The sequence below is a fragment of the Heptranchias perlo genome, chromosome 4, assembly GCF_035084215.1.
Source record: "Heptranchias perlo isolate sHepPer1 chromosome 4, sHepPer1.hap1, whole genome shotgun sequence".
Classification (NCBI taxonomy): domain Eukaryota; kingdom Metazoa; phylum Chordata; class Chondrichthyes; order Hexanchiformes; family Hexanchidae; genus Heptranchias; species Heptranchias perlo.
Window position 1 is genome coordinate 127,798,545 of NC_090328.1, and position 23,947 is coordinate 127,822,491.

General features: G+C 41.3%; 1 protein-coding gene across 3 annotated transcripts in view; it reads left to right on the forward strand.

Annotated features, from left to right (window-relative positions):
• The window catches only part of LOC137321274 (tyrosine-protein kinase JAK2-like), a 297,277-nt gene extending 273,538 nt beyond the window's left edge, over positions 1-23,739 (forward strand). For all 3 annotated transcript variants that reach the window (XM_067983625.1, XM_067983623.1, XM_067983626.1), the window contains 7 exons: positions 3,130-3,266; positions 4,589-4,778; positions 5,745-5,869; positions 9,904-10,076; positions 12,749-12,866; positions 13,215-13,328; positions 15,146-23,739. In XM_067983625.1, the coding sequence (XP_067839726.1) occupies positions 3,130-3,266; positions 4,589-4,778; positions 5,745-5,869; positions 9,904-10,076; positions 12,749-12,866; positions 13,215-13,328; positions 15,146-15,253 (965 nt within the window). In that variant the 3' untranslated portion in view covers positions 15,254-23,739. The remainder of the gene's footprint in view (positions 1-3,129; positions 3,267-4,588; positions 4,779-5,744; positions 5,870-9,903; positions 10,077-12,748; positions 12,867-13,214; positions 13,329-15,145) is intronic.
• The last annotated feature ends 208 nt before the right edge of the window (positions 23,740-23,947 follow it).

The following is a 23,947-nucleotide window of genomic DNA, read 5'->3' on the forward strand; positions in this document are numbered from 1 at the left end:
AATTGCTGGTGCTGTGCCTGTCTGTGTGTGGCTTTAATGGCCATTTCCACTTTTTCAACAACAAAATTGCCTGTTTTGTCAGTCACTTTACTGTACAACATAGGATGCATAAATCTGCCCTGATTTTGAACGAGTTGACTAGCAGCAAAAGGGAATAAGATGTCAACTAACAGCCAAGACAGAGAGATTCCTGAGATCTTTGAGAACCATGCGCTGTGAATAAAATGTGGCTTCTCTTCTCACTTCTGCACTATGTAAGGAATCTTACAACACCAGGTTATAGTCCAACTGTTTTATTTGACAGTCACAAGCTTTTGGAGGCTTTCTCCTTCGTCAGGTGAGCGAGTGTGGGATTCCTTGGAAGGTTACCGCATTTATATTCAGAGAACAATACCTGGTGATTACAGATAATCTTTCCAACTGCCCGTTGTCAAGGCAATCAAAGTGTTCAGACAGAGTGATGTCACCTACAGGACCACCGAATACACAAACGGCCAGAACAAAAGACAGACAGAGAGAGAGAGAGAAACATCCGAAAGGAAGAGAAAGACAGAGAATGACCCGTTGTGTTAAAAACAGATAACTTTTTTTCACTGGTGGGGTTACGTGTAGCGTGACATGAACCCAAGATCCCGGTTGAGGCCGTCCTCATGGGTGCGGAACTTGGCTATCAATTTCTGCTCGACGATTTTGCGTTGTTGTGTGTCTCGAAGGCCGCCTTGGAGAACGCTTACCCGAAGATCGATGGCTGAATGTCCTTGACTGCTGAAGTGTTCCCCGACTGGGAGGGAACCCTCCGGTCTGGCGATTGTTGCGCGGTGTCCGTTCATCCGTTGTCGCAGTGTCTGCATGGTCTCGCCAATGTACCATGCTCTGGGGCATCCTTTCCTGCAACGTATGAGGTAGACAACGTTGGCCGAGTCACAGGAGTATGAACCATGTACCTGGTGGGTGGTGTCCTCTCGTGTGATGGTGGTGTCTGTGTCGATGATCTGGCATGTCTTGCAGAGGTTGCCGTGGCAGGGTTGTGTGGTGTCGTGGACGCTGTTCTCCTGAAAGCTGGGTAATTTGCTGCGAACGATGGTCTGTTTGAGGTTGGGTGGCTGTTTGAAGGCGAGTAGTGGAGGCGTGGGGATGGCCATAGCGAGGTGTTCATCGTCATCGATGACATGTTGAAGGCTGCGGAGAACATGGCGTAGTATCGACACTTCTGCACTGTCAGATCTGGTGTCCCCCAAGGATCCTTGGCCCCTCCTCTTCCTTATCTACATTTTGTCCCATCCTTAAGCATGGGGTCAGTTTCCACTTGTATCCTGATGACACCCAACTCAACCTCTCCTCCACCTCTCTTGGCCGCAAGGCCCCCTTCGTGCTGTCTCACTGACCCTGAGCTAAGCTTCAAACTCACATTCTATCCACCACCAAGACTGCCTATTTCCACCTCCCAACATGCCTGCCTCTGTCCTAATGTCAGTCCCCCCCCCCACCCCTGAAATCCTTATCCACATTTTTGTCACCTCTAGACTTGATTATTCCAATGTCCTCTTTGCTGATTTCACATCCTCCACCTCCAGAAACTCCACAACTTGTCCAAAGCTCAGCTGCCCGTTTCTTGTCCTTTACTGAGTGCTGCTGATACATCATCCCCGTCTTCGAACCTCCATTGGCATCCTGTCCCTCAAAGTGTTAAATTTAAAATCCTCATCCTGGTCTTCAGATCTTCCTCCATGGCCTCACCCCACTCTATCTCTGCAAACTCCTCCAATCTGTTTTTGACCAAGCTTTCTGTTATCTCTCCCAGTACCACCCTCCATAGCTCAGTGTCCCTTGCCCTATTTCCATTGTGAAGTACCTGGAAAGTCACCTTTTATACACTAAAGATGTTATATTAATACAGATTGTTGTTGGATGCTAGAGAGGAGAAGATCTCTTTTGTCACAGGTATATTAGCTGGTTGGGCCTCATGCTTTGGAATTCCTTCCCTAAACCCCCTCCGTCAATCCACTTCTCTCTTCTCATTTAAGACCTTCCTTAAAATCCACCTCTTTGACCAGTATCTCTTTCTTCGTCTCTGGGTCCATTCTTGTCTCATTGCGCCTCAGTGAAGCACCTTAGGATATTTTTCTATGTTAAAGGCACTGTATAAATGCATGTTGTTGTAGATTTGTATAGGTTTGAGTTGCGAGCAACAATTTGCTAACTTAATGATTTTGGGGGTCAGATTGCCCATGGTGCTTGAACTGATGGGCTATCTGTGCTGAGGAAGCACTGCTTTAGTGCCTAAGCTAACCATCAACCAGGCTTATCCTGGTTCACAGCGTCTGCCTCTCAGAAGGGCATCTTTTTGCTGCTCGTCAACTTTTACAAATTAGGCTGGATTTTTGTTGTTTTATTCAAGTAGATGTTCCTTCAAATTGCTTCTGTCTTACAAGTTTCCAAATCTTTTTCTCTCTACCCATCACGTAGAACATTAGTTTGCTTTTTGGCACTTTTCCTACATATTGGTAAAATATCCAGCTTAAGTTTACATCGTAGAGATTCCTGATTGTCTGGTAGAGGGACTTTCAGTCTCTGTGACCCTATTCAGGGGAGGGACTTTGGCAATGTCTACAGTTATTGGGGCACAGACCAACATGACAGTGGAAGCTGTCTTTCTGTGCAAAAAAAGTTTTTCATTGGCCTTCTTGTGCTTTTCATACCAATTAATAAGGAGCGTCCATTTAGGTGGGAATAAAATCCGCTACTCAAGGTCACTCTGATGCTAGACATATCCCCCAGCCCCAATCTTCTATGGTCCCTTCAAAGGGCACAAATGTTTTGGAGGGGCCAGCAGTGTTCCATGAAGTCATATCTATTGAGACCACAGTTAAAACCATCTTCCATAATAGCATTATATAATCTTGCCTCTCATACTGACAACTTTACTTGAAAGTACAGAATTGGCATTTGGGCACTTTGTTTGTGATCCCTGCAGAAAGCACAACCTCTCTTGACTGAGGATGGATATGGAGTCTTTGACCACACATCCAGATAAATGAGAACGTGTGAAGACAAAAGACCTTGATCAGAAAAGGGACTGCTTATCAAATTGAAAACCCTCTCTGTAACAGATTATTGTTTGTCCTACAGATTATGAATTATTGGTCGAAAGTGACCTACTGCCAAATGTGAGAGGTGGAGGGTTCGGCTTCCTTGGTGCTTGTGTCAATCATGACCCTGCACAGTTTGAGGAAAGGCATCTTATATTTTTGCAACAGTTGGGCAAGGTAATGTTTACATAGAATTACATAGAATTTACAGCACAGTAACAGGCCATTTGGCCCAACTGGACTATGCCGGTGTTTCTGCTCCATACAAGCCTCTTCCCACCCTACTTCATCTCACCCTATCTGCATACCCTTCTATTCCTTTCTTCCTCATGTACTTATCTAACTTCCCCTTAAAAGCATCTATGCTATTCGCCTCAACTACTCCATGTGGTAGCACATTTGACATTTTAACCACTCTCTGGGCAAAGCAGTTTCTCCTGAATTCTTTATTGGATTTATTCGTTTTTTTTTATTCGTTCACGGGATGTGGGCGTCGCTGGCGAGGCCAGCCTTAATTGCCCATCCCTAATTGCCCTCGAGAAGGTGACCTCGTGACTATCTTATATTTGTGGCTCCTAATTTTGAATTCCCCCACAAGTGGAAATATCTTCTTTACGTCTACCCTATCGAACCCCTTCATAATTTTAAAGAACTCTATCAGGTCACCCCTCAGCCTTCTCTTTTCTAGAGGAAAGAGCCCCAGTCTGTTTAGTCTTTCCTGATAGTTATAATCTCTCAGTTCTGGTATCATCCTTGTAAATCTTTTTTGCACCTTCTCTAGTGTATCTATATCCTTCTTATAATATGGAGACCAGAACTGTTCTCAGTACTCCAAGTGTGGTCTAACTACGGTTTTGTACAAGTTTAACATAACTTCTCTGCTTTTCAATTCTATTCCTCTAGAAATGAACCCCAATGCTTTGTTTGCATTTTTCATGGCCGTGTTAACTTGCATTGCTACTTTTAATGATTTGAGAATGTGTACCCTGCATTCATGCAGTTTACCGCTTAAATCTAGTCTCCAATCTGAAATTTCAATTGCAAAAATCCTCTTTCAATCAGCAATTTACGCACATTGCTAAGGTATGTAGTTCCATTGCACAAAATCAGCTTTATGGTCTGGCCAAGTAAATCCTTCACATTAATAGCTCTTGCTGCAGAGGTCCACGCAACAGTGGCTGAGTTTGCAGAGCACGTTGTTCTGACCTACCCAGGAATAGAACCCACTCCAAAAACTCCCTAATATTGGTGACACTTGTCTTCTTTAAGAGAAACCGTTTCAAAATGAGTAGAATTCTTATGCTAAGAGCAAATACGCACTTGCAGTCGTAAATCTGTTTTTAAAAATTGGAAAGAACCTGGGCTCACTCCTACAATCCTTTACCATGCGTTCTTGCATTTTGTCCAGGTGGGCAGAGATATAAAAATACAAAGTGCGTAACTTCTACCTCCGTTTGCCATGCTCGCCATACTAACCCAATGCACCTCCTCACAAACAGGGGAACTTTGGCAGTGTCGAGCTCTGCCGGTATGACCCACTCCAGGACAACACCGGCGATGTGGTGGCAGTGAAGAAGCTGCAGCAGAGCACTGCAGAACACTTACGCGACTTTGAAAGAGAAATCGAAATCCTCAAGTCTCTTCAGCACGACAACATTGTCAAGTACAAAGGAGTGTGTTACAGTGCTGGTATGTATAGTCGGTTTATATTTAAAAATAAACTAGATTTAGTAACACGGTGACAAGTCAAGCTGCAAATTTTCAGAGCTGTTGTCTTGCTGATGCTTGCTCCAGTTCTCCGCACATAAGAAATTCCCGACGTCAGGGAAAATCCCAGCACCCAGTTACAGAATTCCATTGGAGGGTGCCTAGGGAGCAGTAAGGAAATTTCGCAAGGCATGGTTTGTGGGGGGGGGGGTGAGAAAATTGGAGGAAGTGGGAAGCACAAAGTTTTAATTGTGTGGTATAAACATATCCAATGTATCCTGACCAGCAGCAACCTATTATAAACGCATCACACGGATAATGAAATGAATCACTTGTGGAAATATTTTTTATATCTCGCAGCTGGCCATCCTATCATGTATGCATTTCACTAAAGTTTTCCATCTTGTGTGTGCTCTTACATAGGATAAGTACAATGGAACATAGAGTGAGGTTATAGGGGAGGAACTCAATGTGTCAGTTTCCAGGTGGAATGGACGGCGGAATCAGAACGTTAGACTGAAGTCGATTGTCCGCTGACCTTGGTTGGGGGGTGGTGGGCAGCGGCCCACAGTATTTTTGGGGAGCTGGTAGGGGCCCCTGGCTCCACAGAAATGGAACTAATAAAGTCTTCTGGCTGTTTTTTGAGCAGCCTCCAGCGATCTCTTTAAGAAGCGCTGGTTGTTCTCGACCAACTTGCCGGACCAATTTCAGTTGGGGTGTCACAGCTAGCGTTAGGACTCAGATTTGCAAACGCGAGACCCTAACGCACCTAGAAGTCGCCGGCTTCAAATTGGGCAGTCGACGCACTTCCAGGGGAGATCGGGCGCAGGAGATCATGACCTGAAATTGATCCTTCCAACATTGACTTTACGCCCAAAAGATGGGGGCAACAATGTTGGACTTCTCCCCCTATGATTGCAGCATATACAGTATTTTTTGTCTTAACAGGACGTAGGAACTTGAGATTGATCATGGAGTACTTACCGCACGGAAGCTTACGTGACTATTTACAGAAAAACAAAGATCGGATTGATCACAAGAAGCTTCTGGTCTATTCTTCTCAGATCTGCAAGGTAATCCACTGTCATATAAGAGCTGGCCTTCAGTGCAACTAAGTTTCAGTACAAATATAGACTTGTAATGCAGTACCTGCTCAGATGAAGTCTCCCTGTGTTAGTTATAACTTATGAATGTGTTTGATTGACTGCTTTGTTACCTTGTCCAACTGTTTTGTCATTCAGGTTCACAAGTCTCCACTAAGATCCTACAAGGAGAAACGTCCTTACCCAGAGAGTGGTTAGAATGTGGAATGATAGGGTTCGGTGAAGAGTGGTGGGTGGAGGCTCTTGTGGAGCATAAATGCCAGCATAGAACAGTTGGGCCGAATGGCCTGTTTCTGTACTTTAAATTCAATGTAATATGCAAAGTGTGCATTCTAACCACTTTATTACTGGTGTTTAAATAGTTTGTTTAGTTTTACTTTTGATACTTTAGGCATATGTCACGATTTTGCTGGCTGCACATGATGGTTTGTAAGAAAGAATTTAAATTTCAATATTGCCTTTCACATCTTTTGGGCATCCTACTGCACTTCACAGGCAACGAATTACTCTCGAGATGTAGTCACTCGTTTTGTAGACCAACGAGGCAGCCAATTCGCACACAGGAAGGGCCCACTAACAGTAATGAGATAAACAACCATTGACCTGTTTCTGGTGTGGATGATTTCAGGAAGAATGTTGGTCAGAGCACCAGGACAAACCCACTGCTCTTCTCTGAAGAAAATGTAGAGTAGGCTAAGCAGAATGATCTGTACCATGATCTATTTATTTAAAATTAAATTTTTGGTTGCCAAACTTAAATTGACAAACAGGATGCAGCTGTAATGGCTTTGAATCCTTCCCGCACCAATCTTCTGCAAGTGCAGTCAATGTGGACTAATGTTCTCTGATTACAAAGTGTTGCTCAGAACGCAGGTGTAGTGAATGTAAACTTGGAAAGCTCGGTGAGAATGAGAGTTGGGTTTGGCGGCTTCAATGTTTCTGTTCTGCCACAGGGGGGCAGCCAATCAACATCTTCACTTCAAGTTAATATCCTTTCCAATTGAATTGGAGATTTCTGTTCAGGTATTAAATTCTCCTTTTTCGTGTTCTGTATAATTCTCAGATTTTTAAGGGGAATAAAAGGTCCAGTGAATCTTCCTAATTGTCATCAAGGCACGTATCCCATATTATGATGGTTTGTTAGAAATATAGGAACATTAGGAACAAGAATAGGCCATTCAGCCCCTCGAGCCTGCTCTGCCATTCAGTTAGATCATGGCTGATCTACAGCACAAATCCATATTCCCGCCTTTGCTCCACATCCCTTGATACCTTACCGAACAAAAATCTATCGATCTCAGTCTTTAAAGCCCCAATTGTCCCAGCATCCACCGCCTTTTGGGGCGAGAGTTCCAGATTTTTACTACTGTTTGTGTGAAAAAGTACTTTCTGATTTTACACCTGAATGATCTTGCTCTGATTTTAAGATTATGTCCCCTCGTTAGAACCATAGAAAAGATACAGCACAGAAGGGGGCCATTCGGCCCATCATGTCCGTGCTGGCTCGAAGAACAACCATGTGCCCATTCTAATCCCACCTTCCAGCACCCGGTCCGTAGACCTGCAGCTTACAGCACTTTAGGTGCAGGTCCAGGTACTTTTTAAAAGAGTTGAGGGTCCCTGCCTCTACCACCAATTTGGGCACTGAATTCCATACACCCACCACCCTCTGGGTAAAAAGGTTTTTCCTCATGTCCCCTCTAATCCTTCCGCCAATCAGCTTAAATCTTTGTCCTCTAGTTCTTGAACTCTCCGCTAGGGGAAACAGGTACTTCCTGTCTACTCTATCTGGGCCCCTCATAATTTTGTACACCTCAATCAAGTCACCCCTCAGCCTCCTCTGCTCCAAGGAAAACAACCCCAGCCTATCCAATCTCTCCTCGTAGCTGCAATTTTCAAGCCCTGACAACATTCTTGTAAATCTTCTCTGCACTCTCTCCAGAGCAATTACATCCTTCCTGTAATGCGGTGACCAGAACTGCGCACAATACTCCAGCTGTGGCCTTACCAGCGTTTTATACAGTTCCATCATTACATCCCTGCTTTTGTATTCTATACCTCAGCTAATAACGGAGAGCATTCCGTATGCCTTCTTCACAACCTTATCTACCTGTACTGTCACCTTCAGGGACCTGTGCACATGCACTCCAAGGTCTCTCACTTCCTCTACCCCTCTCAATATATTCCCTTTTACTGCTTGCCCTCCCTAAGTGCATTATCTCACACTTCTCCGGGTTGAACTCCATTTGCCATTTTTCCGCCCACTCCACCAACCCATTGATATCTTCTTGGAGTCTACAGCTATCCTCTTCACTGTCAACTACACGGCCAATTTTTGTGTCATCTGCAAATTTGCCAATCGTGCCCCCTACGTTCAAGTCCAAATCATTAATATATACCACAAACAGCAAGGGACCCAACACTGAGCCCTGTGACACACCACTGGAAACGGATTTCCATTCGCAAATTTTGCGGGTTTCCCCCCACCAGAAGAAATAGTTTCTCAGTATCTACCCTACCAAATCCTTTTAACATTTTAAACACCTCGATCAGATTACCCCTCAATTTTCTATAGTGAAGGGAGTTATTAATCCAGCAGTGTCTGATGCTAATCCAGGAAGTCACCAGCTACCTGAGCCTCTTTCCCAGAAGGCTAATGGCAGCAAAAGGGCCTCATGCCAACGGCAGTAATTTGAACACAGAAAGTCTTGACAACTCTCAATGTTTTCTACAGCAAAAACAAATCTACAATTTTAAATTCCCCTCTGCTGAAATCACCATTCTTGATGATTGCAGTGACTCCAGTTCTCTTCTGTCAACTAGATCGGCACTGAATCCTCAACCATCCTGAATGACCTCAAACAACTTGTCAAACCGCCTACCCCCAGATTGGTCCAGTAATTCAGCTAATGTCCGAGATCTTCTCCTTATCTCATTCCTAACTCTTGCACTAAATCTGTCTCCTTAATGCTGGGCTCTTCTGACCATTGTTTCATGTCTGTATCTTGCAGAATACCCTCCAACAAATTACACCGTGTAAACCAATTCTGTCCTGATTGGTATCATAGGGCAGAAATTATGAGGCTCTTCCACCAGTTCAAAGACATGAGTGCAGGCGCAGAATTGGGGCTATGATGTTATAGCCTAATCTCTGACCCACACTGCGCACCAGCAACAGAGCCTCTCAGATTCTGCCCTTATGTATCACCCAACTTGGAGGGCTTTTGAGAATGTTTGCTGATGCTTTTCCTTTCTTAATTCTTCTATCTGTGCCAGCAAAGTAACTGATATTCTAGCTGCCATTGTAGCCCACCCTTCTCATTGTGTCAAATCTCTGACAATCTTCAAAGTTTTTACAACCCAAAAATAGCGTGACCCAAAAAAATTGAGATTATTATTAAAAATAAGTATTCTCCCGTACAAGTCGCTGAACTTATTCCAGTGTTTTTTTTTGTATCTGGGGAGAGGAAGAGAAGAGATAATAATGTTTGCCTCGATTCTGGAAGAGAGTGTACTAAATGGAATGGTACAAAACACTTAGCAGAAAGTAGTTTGCACTACAGTCTCTTGCAAATTGCAGTTCACACAAAGTTTTTCCAGTATAATGTTCTCAAAATGCAGGGATCACGTGCCTGCTGAATCAGCCCAAAATCCCTCTTTGTACAGGTAAGTTAAGTGAAATCGGGTCGATTGGTATTTTTTCACTGCTTGTTGCACTAGTTCAGCAGTCCAAGTCAGTCGCTGTCACCATACTAGACTGGTAGTTTTATTTCACGACACAGCTCTCATTATTTGCCATGTAAAAATATCTGTGAGTTAACAATCCCAAATGTTTGGGGAAAACAGTAATCTGAAAAAGTGAATATTTGAGCTTATGAGTAACGAAAATAAATGCATGTTTTTAGCATATTCACAGCCCAGATACAAACTTGTAATTTTCACTATTGTAAGAATTCATCACCGATTTAATTGTAGCAGGTACTGACTTTGTTGGATCATTGCAGGGAATGGAGTATCTTGGAACCAAACGATACATACACCGAGACCTGGCAACACGAAACATTCTTGTAGAGAATGAGAACAGAGTGAAAATTGGTGACTTTGGTTTGACCAAAGTTTTACCGCAAGACAAGGAGTATTACAAGGTGAAAGAACCGGGGGAAAGTCCAATTTTTTGGTAAGCCCAGTTCAAAATGAGGTATATATCTTTGTACACTAAAGTAACTTTTTAGGGAGTAGCATCAGGAATCTATGCTGTGTTTTTCTGTGTCGACATTTTTAGCAAGTCTACCCATAATCAACAGATGTTATTTTGCACTAAACAATTTGAGTTATACAATAATTCGAATTAATGAATATCTAAAACACAGCAAAGTGGGAATTCAGTGTTAAAAATTTGAATGAAGTGAATTCAAATTAAGTGACTTCAAGTTAAGACAATTAAAAATGTAAAAATTCACCTTTCAGCAAATAACACTAGACTAATCGTCCCAAAATCTTGCCTTCATCCAAGTCAGAAATGATATGGCCAGCAGATTTCTCAAACTGAAGTTGAGTAGCAATCCTTGCATGAGGTCGTGATGCTGAAGTAACATTGATTCAGTGACATTCATACTAACTATCTTATGGAACTAAGGATTCCCGTTTACTGCGTATTCCCTTTTACTGTTTGCCCTCCCTAAGTGCATTATCTCACATTTCTCCGGGTTGAACTCCATTTGCCACTTTTCCGCCCACTCCACCAACCCATTAATATCTTCTTGGAGTCTACAGCTATCCTCTTCACTATCAACTACACGGCCAATTTTTGTGTCATCTGCAAATTTGCCAATCGTGCCCCCTACGTTCAAGTCCAAATCATTAATATATACCACAAACAGCAAGGGACCCAACACTGAGCCCTGTGACACACCACTGGAAACGGATTTCCATTCGCAAATTTTGCGGGTTTCCCCCCACCAGAAGAAATAGTTTCTCAGTATCTACCCTACCAAATCCTTTTAACATTTTAAACACCTCGATCAGATTACCCCTCAATTTTCTATAGTGAAGGGAGTTATTAAACCAGCAGTGTCTGACTTCTTGCTAATCCAGGAAGTCACCAGCTACCTGAGCCTCTTTCCCAGAAGGCTAATGGCAGCAAAAGGACCTCATGCCAACGGCAGTAATTTGAACACAGAAAGTCTTGACAACTCTCAATGTTTTCTACAGCAAAAACAAATCTACAATTTTAAATTCCCCTCTGCTGAAATCACCATTCTTGATGATTGCAGTGACTCCAGTTCTCTTCTGTCAACTAGATCGGCACTGAATCCTCGACCATCCTGAATGACCTCAAACAACTTGTCAAACCGCCTACCCCCAGATTGGGGTTTTTTCTAATTTTTGCCATTGAACTTCTGAGGAGCACTAATACTGATAGCAATCAGTTTCAGAAAAGTTACTTTTGGTTAGCCAACTGTATGCATTTAGTGAAATATAAGATACACAACACAAATCTTTACCACACAACATGTGTGGTGGTATAATGGTATTAACTACAAGTTTGTACACACGATATAATGATTGATAGCACATTGTTGCTTTAATTTAATCAGGAATAATTAGAAACCTTAAGTGCATTTAAAGTTATCTGATTTGATTGTGACAATTGATCGCTGGGGAGAAGTGTAACTTAAGGGAAAACTCATCATTGGCAGCAAAAGAATTAAAACATTGACAGTACCACAGAAACGTGGTAACAGTCACCCCCACGTGAGTCTAATGGTCGAGTGCTGACGAGTGGAGCCTGGGTGCTTCCCCACAGGAAGAGTTGGAAAATTGAAGGACAATTCACTCCTGACTGGTCTTATACGCCCACTAATGATGGGTTAGGGAATCACATGGGCAAATGCCTGGGAGCCAGCTGCCTATCAGCCGAGGGATGGTTTGCAAAATTAGAAGTAAAAACTCATGATAGGCATGCAGGTAAGACATCGCACCCATAATATTACATTGCAATTTCTTTCACATGTTCTACATCTTTCTCACCTGCAAAACAATAACTAAAGTATCTGGTGGGATATCCTCCTTTCCTGTAGCAATTGTTTTGACCAGAGTTTAAATGGTTCTGGAACTCAGAAATGGTCTGTTCAGTGACACAGCGCATGCTCCACCACAGAATGGTAGGACAGGGGTTCATGTTGACGTGTTCAGGATGCCTCTGTTGCTGGGGAAGGTGCAAATGGAAGTGAGGACCTTCCACGCCAGGCGTAGGAGAAGCAAGGAACTATTGTGCATCTCGTAGCTGCCAATTACATGCCTTTGGCAGAGTTCTGGGAGAAGATTGCCTCTTAGCCATTAAATGATGCACAACACTCGGAGGACTGAAAGGAAAATAATTATTTAAATGGAAACATCATCATCTGGGATTTTGATGATACCAGCAATGCCTGTAGAATGAACTATATTATATGGCAGACTACATTAAATTTTAATTTTACTTATTTCCTTACCACCTTTTTTTTGAAAAAAAATTCCCTCTCCTCTTTTGGTCGCTCTAAACCTGGCAGTATTTGCCTCCCAAGAAGGCGGATAGGCTAAGCCTCTTGGAGCTCTGCCAGAGTTAGTCCCAAGATGAACACCTGAAGTTGCAATTATTGTTCACGATGACTGTCCTTTTTCTCTGTGAGGTTTGTGCCCGATGACACTGTTGAGTTCAGGAAGTTACGAGTGCAAACTCATGTTCTACCACTTCCTTTCACAGCATGTTGACGCACCACTGTGCATGGAACCACATGGATCCATTTTAAGTTTGGGCAAGATAGCATAATAGCTCAGGCTGTGATGATTGAATATGTTATTGTACAGGTACGCACTGGAGTCCCTGATGGAGAACAAGTTCTCGGTGGCTTCAGATGTGTGGAGTTTTGGAGTGGTGCTTTACGAGCTCTTCACATACAGTGAGAAGACCAAAAGTCCACCATCGGTGAGGCTCCAACTTTTGTTGACCCAATTGAACTTGTTTGCCTACCCATTTTGTTAGTTCTGTAATGTTAATGCTGCCTTTTATATGAAATATGTTTTGGTGTTCACAAATATTACTACCTAAAGGATACTCACTGCAGGCTCCGAATATTTATTATAGTACATTCATATATTTACCTATAAATTAATGATTGTTTAATCAAGTTGCTTATGGTGTAATGATAAGTTTGTTGCATTTGGTGTTTTTTGTTAGATTTTCCAGTATTGCTGATTTAAACTTTAACCAGTTTTCTGATATTTGTCTTTAATAGATGCTATTTAGTGACATTCTTCTTGATTGCATTGTCAGGAATTCATGCGCATGATCGGCAGTGACAAGCAAGGACAGATGATTGTCTTCCATTTGATCGAGCTTCTTAAAGCGGGTAGAAGGCTACCAAAAGTAGATGGGTGTCCTGACATGGTACTGTTCACAAGCAACTTGTGTAGATTACTGTCTTTTCATTTGAGAAAGTAGTTTGCAAAAATAGGTTAAATGCAGTTATAAAAATAGTGTGATCGGTTAAAATGTTCTTTGAAGTAATTATTTATCAATTAAAAGCTAGCAAACAAGTTACACCTCTGTAGTTATTGTTGCCATTTAGTTAGAAACTCCTACAGTGTGGAGTGGTGTATTATAGAAAAAAACAGAAATTTGCATAATGGGGTGATTTTTACAACCTTAATGGGTTTTACAGTGAATCACCAACTTATGTGCAGCAAGAAAAATAAAATGGCTTTTCATAGAATCATACAGCACAGAAGGAGGTCATTCGGCCCATCGTGCCTGTGCCGGCTCTTTGAAAGAGCTATCCAATTAGTCCCACTCCCTTGCTCTTGCCCCATAGCCCTGCAAATTTTTCCTTTTTAAATATATATCTAATTCTCTTTTGAAAGTTACTACTTAATCTGCTTCCACCACTCTTTCAGGCAATGCATTCCAGATCATAACAACTCGCTGCGTAATAAAAATTCTCCTCATCTCCCTCCCCCCTGGCTTTTTTGTCCATTATTTTAAATCTATGCCCTCTGGTTACCGACCCTCCTGCCAGTGGAAACAGTTTCTCCCTATCTACTCTATCAAAACCCCTCCTAATTTTGAATACGTCTATTAAATCTCCCCTTAACCTTCTCTGCTCTAAGGAGAACAATCCCAGCCTCTCTAGTCTTTCCAGATAATCTAAACACCTCATCCCTGGTACCATTCTAGTAAATCCCCTCTGCACTCTCTCCAAGACCTTGACATCCTTCCTAAAGTATGGTGCGCAGAATTGGATACAATACTCTAGCTGAGGCCCAACCAGTGTTTTATAAAGATTTTCTCCACTGTTGCAACATGAAGAGCTTAATGGGCATCCAGGCAGGACAGTAGTTAGTGAGATGAGGCTCAGAGCTATGGAATGGCAGGACGTCAGGCTGAACCAGATAATTTTCAGATTGCTCTCTTTCAGTATTGCTGTCCCAAATCTAGATTGTCTATATTTTGAAAGCAGGTATTTGTTAGCTGCTGTTATTTTTTGGTGTGCTTATTGATTCTATCCCCTTTTAATGTTCCAAATATTTTGCTTATTGGAGGCCAAGTTTGTCCTTTTCAAGATTTCAGTAGTTACCAGGGTGTACAGCTTCAGGCCTTGATGGAGAGTAAGCCTCTGAGTTGAGAATACCAACATACAACCAAATTATAGGTAGTTAGTGCTGTGGATCTGAGCCCACTAGGAACTGGGTGTGGATTATCCAAACTCAATTCACACATGAACTTACAGCTGGCAAAAGGAGGAAATTTTCATTGCATTAGTCTGAGCCAGTCCATTTGATGGGACGCTAGTCTCCTCTCCACTGTAAGAGTCACTATGAGAAACTAGTTTGGGCTGTATTAACACTGATCCTAGTGTGTATGAGCCAACACCACAATACTGCTCATAATTCCACATTAGCGGGTACTAAATGAGCAATTTCATTCGGAGAGGCTGGTGCAGGAAGTTTATATTCCCTCCTGGTGCAAACCTGGCCTTACGACACAGGTAGCACACAATATACCTAGTCTGCGAGTGCTTGATGTTGACTCTGGGTGATGAATGAGAAAGAAAGATTCCTTTCCCTAGCATCTTGATGAGCACAAAAGTTGTTTTTAAAAAAAAACTTTTAATAAAAAAACACTTTTGTAGGAATGTTATGGTGATGACGTGCAATATTCTTAAACTTATTTTCTAATCTTGATCATGCTTCTGTTTCTAACTCCAGATGTATTCTACAATGATGGAGTGCTGGAACAATGGCTCAACTCAGCGCCCAACTTTTAAGTATCTTGCTCAAAAAGTGGACTCAATAAGGGATTCGATAGGAGGATGAATGTGCAGTGATTTCAACCGAGTCCTCTTTTGTCCATGCTGCTTTTCCAGTCTGTAGCTGACGCCCTTAGCTCGTGGACACTAAACCAAATTGAGGGGACAAAAGGCTATCCCATCGTGTTCAGCCAGGCGGGATCACTTTGGACTACTTTTACAGGCCCTGGGAAATGACAGTCCTTCCACAGTGAATTCACAGTTCATTAGGACATACTGCTAATGCGGCCCGATTTTTTTAAGGAAAAGGAATCTAGTGGGTTTTGTAACTGCGCCATGATCTGCCCACTTCAGGCATGGTAACAGAAGGATTTTGTATTGCGGCTGGTTATAATAGTAGGAGCTATCTTTACCGAGATAACACTTCCTTTTCAGCGATACTAGGAGCTTTCCTTTATAATGAACATCAAATGGTCCTCAGTGGTGAATGTAAACATTTAAATGTTGTCGGTGCTATTTGCACAAGAGCGGGCTAAAGAAAGAAAAAAAAAATCTAATTTTGTATTTGCTCTTCATACTTAAAACTGCTTTAACGTTGGAATTCCTTCACAGAGCAGGGAATAGTTTCACTGTGCCACATAGCAATCAATTACACTTGTCATAGATAAGAATTTAAAGCAAATTGACTGGAATGTAGATGGGTGCCATGGTATACATATTAAAATTAACTTAGCTCTATTTACAACTAAAGAAAAGGAACGGTATCTGGAGCTGAATAGTTTCTTAAATCAGCTACACTGTGAATGTGTTTAGAGTGATGCATTAAACAATGACTTAGAAAGTGTGCATTACTGTAGAATAATGCGCATATTTGGGCAGGTGATAAAACTCAAGTTCCTAAATGATTTGCCAGTAGTGTGCAATTTTGGAAATTGCCACCACACAATGTCTTGAAGTAACCATATTCACAAAAGAAAGAAGTATCGACTATGTTGTATGTGATCTGGATTGTACAGCAATGCATAGTTAGTAGCCGACTTGATTAGCCATATCTATTATACTGCGATTATGTTTATATATTTTTCACACTTAGATCAACTGTGAAGGAGAAAGATGTCGATTGCAGTCTGCCTAGGCAATTGTATGAAAAAAACCTCAGGGACATTTTGTATTTTTTTTACAAAGAAGAGCTACCAATGCAGGATGTATTGTTTAGTCCACAAGTCAGGTGATCTACACACATTCATTTGGTGGGAGCTCATGCCAAATCATCTTTGAATTCAATCCGTCAGTCTGGCCCACCTCCACCTTCTCAAAGGCAACTTGGGATGGCCAACGATTGCCAGCGATGCCCACATCCGGAGAATGAATTTTAAAAAAATCACGCAAACCCTCTATAGCCCTCACACCTCAATAGAAAATATTTCTTCAGTAAGTCATGACATGCAACAAAAATGTAAATATAAATGGACCAGCAACTCAACTTTATGTTTTTCACTTTGACTGCGATAAATTAGCCATTACAGTTGAGATTAATTCTGTACTAAAAAGTATGCATTTGCAAAATAAGTATATCTACAGCTATATATGTACATGGAGAAAGCAAGAAAACTTTGGTGGTCCTCTATTGATTGCTACCTGTTTAGAGCTTGATGAATTGCAAGATAGCTTCCCATTCTCTTTTTGTGTTTTTATTTTAATTTTCCACAGACTATTTTCACTTAAAAGTTCTCTTACAGCTGTACAGTACCCTTTTGAAATGAGTCCTTTCAAAGTATGTGCAGTAAGCTCAGCAAGTATCAGTGATTCACTGTTTCCGTGCACAGAACTAACACTAGCTGAAAATGGAGCCTTTGGGGACACTGTATATTCTGTACACAAATCGTATACAAGGGCCAGTGCGCTTGATTAAAGTGGCCTGTAGATCAATATTGTTCATCTGTTAATGATTAGAGTCATGCAACTAATAATAACAACAGTGTCAGTCATGTGCGCTCATTTGCTGTTTCCACTTTGGTTGCAAGGAAAAGAATGCACCACTTTAACGAGTGGTTACGTGGAATGTTTTTTTGATGAGTAAGGTTTGGTATAAAGTATTGAGCCGAGATTGATCTGGTATTGGTTGGCTGTAGGGAGGAAAGCGGTGGAACACAAAGACGTAGCGCAGCGTTTTCAGAAGTAAGACCAACTTACTTCTGCTCCTTGCACTCCGTGGTACCACAGCTTTTGGGTTCCGAGGTTTGGAAAGGCCACCTCCGGGGATGGAGGGATGCAGTCAACAGGCAGTTATCACTGAACTGTCTTTATCAGTAACTCTGTTCCCTGCAGAATCTCTCAAAACTACTCTCCATCAGACAGCACTTCCAACTATTAAGCAGTACTTGCCAGTCCTAGACTTACCACCAGTCTTATCGCTAGGATTTCACTAAAAGGTGATCATGTGGGATTTTCTTACAGTGTTCACTTGGAACTGTGAGAAAGCCAGGAGTATTCTCGTTGGCAGTGGTAGTCGAGGAACAATTTGAGGTGATGAATGAAGAGTGCCACACTAAAAATGTATAGATGCATTAAAGCATATTGGCTTAAATACCACTTCTATATTGTATTGCTACCAATATGCCAACTAGGCCAAGTGACGACACTGATCGGTTTCACATAGATTACTTACAAAAAGTATTTAAGTATATTAATAAATGATTTTAAAAAGATACCCTGACGTGACTTTCAGCTCCAATCTTTAGGTAATAATGGCAATAACGGCGTCTGAACGACGCATGCCATTACTGATGTGCAAATCCGTCAGCAACTTGTGGCGAGGAAGAGCTACCCCCGTGAATTGCGAATCGCCATGAGCTCCAGGTCGATTTGGGCCTCTCCGCCGTTAGCTGTGCGAAAACGGCATCTCGTCCTTAACCTCCCTGTGATTTTCATGAAGTTGCTGCAGCTGCACATTAATTGCTCATTAAACTCGCCACAGAAAGTTAAGTCTAGTAATTAACAACGTAAGTACCCATTTAACAAGGTGATATTTGTTAATGACCTGCCAGTCAACCTCTCGTGCCCAGAAAGTGAACAATTATAAGTGTGATTCTCATTCCTTCAGATTGTGAATTGTTTTAGGAGATTTTAAAAATGTCAAGTTTTACATTTTTAGAATGTTTTCTTATTTTTCCTTTCTCTTTTTCTCTCCCTCTCTCTCTTAATCCAATCTTTCTTTCCCTCTGTTTATTTCTTTTTCTGTACCTGATTTGACCTTGAATTCACCCGCTCTAATTTACACTTCCTTCTCAGTCCTTGTGCTGTTTATTTCTCAATCCTTTAATCTCACTGGTTAAGGAGAGGCACTGTTTGTCCCGTTGTTCACCAAGGCCCCAGGTGCCCCCGTTTCCCTCGCTGCGTCGTTATCAGCTCGCACTTCCTGCAACTTAGTGGGCAAAAAAGTCTAAAACCTAAATGTGCAGGAACAAGTCTAACTAATCAGGGCACGCCGCGCGATGCATGGCTCCCGCAAAATCTGGGCCATTATTTTTGGTCCAGATAGAAAAACAATTCTAAGTTGCTATGGTTGCATTATTTACCTGCCACTGCAGATTGAAGCTTTGACCAGAGAAAACCATGAGACATTTCTTCTAGGCTAAATCAAAAATGGAAAGCTTCTGTTCACTTTGTCTCTGAAGCTGATATTCTCAGACGCCACTTCTTGTTTGGAAAAGCAGAAGCAATTTTGATCTTTGACACACATATGTTTTGACTTCATCTGCCCAAAAATAAACCTGCCCCTTAACTCCAGTACCTCATTCATCTATGTCGATTTTTTTTTAAAGGATGCCTAATTCAAATAGCAACCTTCTCAACAATGTAGAATGGACTGTGTCTGATAAGTTTCAAGGCATCAGACTCCCAACTCTTCAATCTAAAGTTCTTTGCTGTTATTCTGAATAAGGAAACGCATGTTTTAATAAGCAGACATTTACAGCTTTCAGACCTGCCATTAAATCAATCATAGATCCTTATTATTTGAATAATAGGATATTTAAAGCACTGTTCGGTATTGAACTCTCAGTAAAGTTGTCACTTACATTTTAGTTCGGAGAGTCAGACATTCCGTACCTGGTATGTTATATGTTGGTGGATGTCAAAGATGGAATGTTTTCCTGAGACTGGCCAGCCTTTGCTACTGAAGTGGTTGATCCATCTTTTGATCATCCTGTTTGTAAAAACTGTGCACTTACTTTATATAGTGGTCACTCTGGTCCTCAGTGTAGATATGCCTGAGAAGATTTTTGTAATTTAGTTTCTTGCATATTGGCTGTGAGAAGACCTTCGCCAAAGCTAGACTGAAACTCACATTGAATCAACATCTAGTGTGTTTTGGAGAGTGCTTTGCTTTCAGCATTGTTTCATATTCCTTTCATTAAAATTAAAGTACCCACAGAAAGAAAGAGAAATTTGACATTGATAACCTTTCAAAGACTATATTTTATTTGGAATCCGTTCCCTGGCCAATGTCTGAGGCTGAACCAGACTTTGCAGCTTTGGCGTCCTATTTGACCCTGAGCTGAGCTTCTGACCTCATGTCCTCTCCATCACTAAGATCACCTACTTCCACCTCCATAACATCGCCAGTCTCCGCCCCTGCCTCAGCCCATCTGCTGCTGAAACCCTCATCCATGCCTTTGTTACCTCTAGACTTGACTATTCCAACGCTCTCCTAGCTGGCCTCCCATCTTCAAAACTCCGTAAAATTGAGCGCATCCAAAACTTTGCTGCCCGATTCCTCACACACACCAAGTCCCGTTCACCCATCACCCATGTGCTTGCTGACCTACAATGTAGTGATGAATTCAGCAATGGACCTCCCCCCAACATCCTGACTGTGTGAGTGTGAGGGGGTCCACAAAGTAGGTAAATGTGTTTGGAGCGGCAGAGTTTAGGGTATGATTTAATAATTAGCTCCTGGTCCGGCAATGCTTCGAATTTAAAATGTTCATCCTTGTGTTCAAATCCCTCCATGGCCTCACCCCTCCCTATCTCTGTAACCTCCTCCAGCCCTACAACCCGCCGAGAACTCTACGAGGTCAATTTTCGGATGGCCGAGCGGGTGCGTTCGTGGTGGGGGGGCTCCTAAAATCGGGGATTCCCGGATCGGGTCCAGAGCCCGGCTCCAACCCGCCCACTTCCGGGTGTTGTTGTTGGGCTTTTATGTTTAAGGAATTGGTAGCTGTTTTGGTGAAGTTGCAATTCAACGTGAACAGTATGTAGTTAATATGCGCCAAGATCCAGGCAATCCCTTACTTCACAAATGCACTAATGTTTGGCATCCATCTTTTAATGCGGCCAAAAAGGACTCCAGAGTAAGTCTGTTGGTAATGTTAATCTGATAGCAGCCATAGGATTTCCGCTAGATTACTAGGAGGGGAGGGAATAACTGTGTTTCAGTTGATATTTTAAAATTATAACTATGTTGGTTTTTAACAGAGATCTTTGATTTTGTGCATCGGTCAAAATAAATATAAAAATGAAGCTACTGGGACACCATTTGCTTAGAAACTTGAAATGACCCGACCTGATCACTTCAGATAATAAATAATTTCAATAAGCAGGCATTCGAGCTTCATCCTAATTTAGCAGTAGATTTTTGTGATTGATTACATATTTTCTGCCATGTTCCAATGTTCACAATGCATGTGCGTCATTTTATATTAGAAAACAATTGGTGAAAGAAAAAAAAAACACTGGTACAGCTTTTAATTTTCAATATAAATGTTACCAGCTTGTGAATTATGGAGAAAAAATGTTTTTTTACTTAAGACACACCACATTCTAGCTGCAAGTGTGCTTTTTGTTAAAAAAAAAACTAGTAATGCTAATCCTTTGAATATTATTGTTTCTGCAGATTTTTGAGGGTAATGATGAATGTGTTTGTTTGCAGTTGACAGTAATTTAGCCCATGAAACATGCATCATCAAAAAATGTATATGTGTTTCATGGATCCAATTGACCCTTTCTCTGCCTGTACATAAAATGACACTAAACCATTGATAATAATCCACAGCGCTCTAGAATTCTTGGTAGTTTTACTAGGAGCAGTATACCTATAGATTAAGATTCAATTCTTGTAACTAGCCCTTAAAAATATAGTTGTGCCCAGCATCAACAGTGACTGAATAGGAGGAGCCAATTAATAAGAGTTGTGCAGAATTTATTCAAAGATTGGATAATGATTCCTTTAACCTTGAAATGACCGCCTTATGATCCTGAATCCATACTTTCTAAAGTTGTGAAAGATTGAAAATTGAGACCTGATCGATGATTTCCAGTATGATTTTTAACACGATCATCCTGCTGGTTGTCTTATTGCCTACGTTACAAATCCCTGGAACTTTGCTCTTGAACACTTTGGAGAAATCCAAGGCAATGACGTACCATTGCCGGTGATAGTCTGGTATCATGTACTATTTGAAAAAAGAAATTACCATTATGTAGCCTCAACCAAAGCTATGCTCACAGAAACGAGTTTCTTAAATCACTGTAAATGTACTGTAGTTGTTGGTCATCTTTTGACTCTCTTAACTTGGAGTTCTCAGGGTTGTGCTCTCTCTCTTCATATGAAAGAGCTCCTTCACTCATTATCCAACCCTAAATTTAGCTCACATGCACACAATCTCCAGTTCTCTGGTAGTGCAGTGGCTGAATCACTACACCTTGATGATCTCCATGCTTTTCAAGGGCATTAAAAATCTTGTTTCGTTCAATTCTACAAGGTCAGCTTCTTGTCTCTAACAAGTTTAACTAATTGCTACCAGGTCTTTCTTTTGATTCCACCCTTAAACTTTCTTCATCTATTGACATTCTTGACTTCACTTTTTCCTTTGGCCTCAAATGGACCACCCATTTCTCCATTGCTAAAGCTGCCTCCAAGAACATCAGTTTCCTTTTTCATGCCAAATATTTCTGTTTCTCTGCAACAATTTGTAACTCTCTGTAAAGTCCAATTCGGTACAGGTTATAATCGAGTTCCCATATGTAGGGAAGCTGTTCTAACACCTCAAAATCTCATAATCTGAAAGACGATCTCTTTCTCATTTCCATCCTCACTCCCCATTGCAGCCTTTCTAGTCTCTCCCTGTTTTATCAACAATAAATTGATAGTGCTCCTCTGAATTTTTCTCTCTCGTTCCTTCTAAGCTGCAAATATCCCACTTTACACACCTTTGCTTAATGTGTTAAAATCAAATTGCGTCACAGGATCTCACAGGGCTTAAAGAGTTAAATTATGAGGACAGGTTGCATAAATTAGGCTTGTATTCCCTTGAGTATGGAAGATTGAGGAGTAATCTGATCGAGGCGTTTGAAATGTTAGAGATTCGAAAGGGTAGGTGCAGAGAAACTATTTCCTCTGGTGGGGGAATCAAGAACGAGGGGATATGATCTTAAAATTAGAGAGAGACTATTTCAGAGGGAAATCAGGAAGCACTTTTTCATGCAATGGGTCGTGGGAATCTGGAATTCTCTCCCCCAAAAGGCTGTGGATGCTGGAGGTCAATTGGAGCTGTCAAGACTGAGATCGATATATTTTTGCTATGTAAGAGTATCAAGGGACTTGGAGCTAAGGTGGGTAAATGGAGTTGAGGTACAGATCAGCCATGATCTAAATTAATGGTGCAGCAGGCTCGAAGTGATGAATGGCCTACTCCTGTTCCTATGTCGAAACTGTAGAATTACTTACCATAGTCTTTTCATCCTAGCTGGATGTCAGGTAATCACTACTTCCTGACTTGCCCTGTTGCTGTCTTCTCTTTTCAACCAAGGTTACGCACTATGAATCTTGGTTCCTGAATTCAAAAAAAAAACTCTGCTTTGACAGGCACCATTTCTCATGCCTGTGGAACTCCTGAGTTAGACCAAAGCCCATCCTGTCTGCATAATTCACTGCAATCTGGCTCATGTAGGTGACACATGCACTGATGGTAAACTAAGCATCATTACTTGCCGAATAATCCTGATTGTTGGTGAGCTTTCTACAGTTGTTCATCCCGTCAATAATCAGTCATAAAGTTATGATTTCAATACTCGTTTCATTTTAAGTTGTGCTACTACAATTTAATGCATGAAAATGCGCCGCTAACTTTGAAACAAAGGAAGAATAATGGCATCTTCTTGAATAGAAAAAGATATTGTATAAAGTTGTATATTTTGGGTTCGTTCACTGATTTGCTGTACTTTGAAAAGTGCATTTATTTCCTCCGTTCCATGTTATGAAAGATGTGACATTTATTATTGTACCTTGTACTATGAAAGTGCATAAACTGTGATAAACAGCAGTGAAGACATATATATATTTTTGTGATTAAATATGAGCAGTCTGTATTCTGCTGCTGACTCACTACTTTATCGCAAGTTTAAATAATCTCGTAAAAAGCTTCAGAATGTTACAATGCTTGTAAACTATTGTCCAACATGCATTTTTTTTACATCCGTTTTAATCTCCTGTGTGCAATGTCTATTGAGAAAATAATAAAATCAAATCATAATTATTTTTACAACTTGCAATTTTGCTTGCTGTTCAACTTTTCTGAGATTAAACATATTTTGATTACTGTGCTTTCAAGTGTGTGATTGAAGAGTTCCAACTGGTTTGGTTTAAGACATGATGAAAAGGGATTTTTAAAAAATGTACCTTGTTTTGTACTGTGTTCAAATGCTATATTTTGATTTTGAACATCACTATCAAACCTCCCTTTAACCTCTCTGTTCTAAG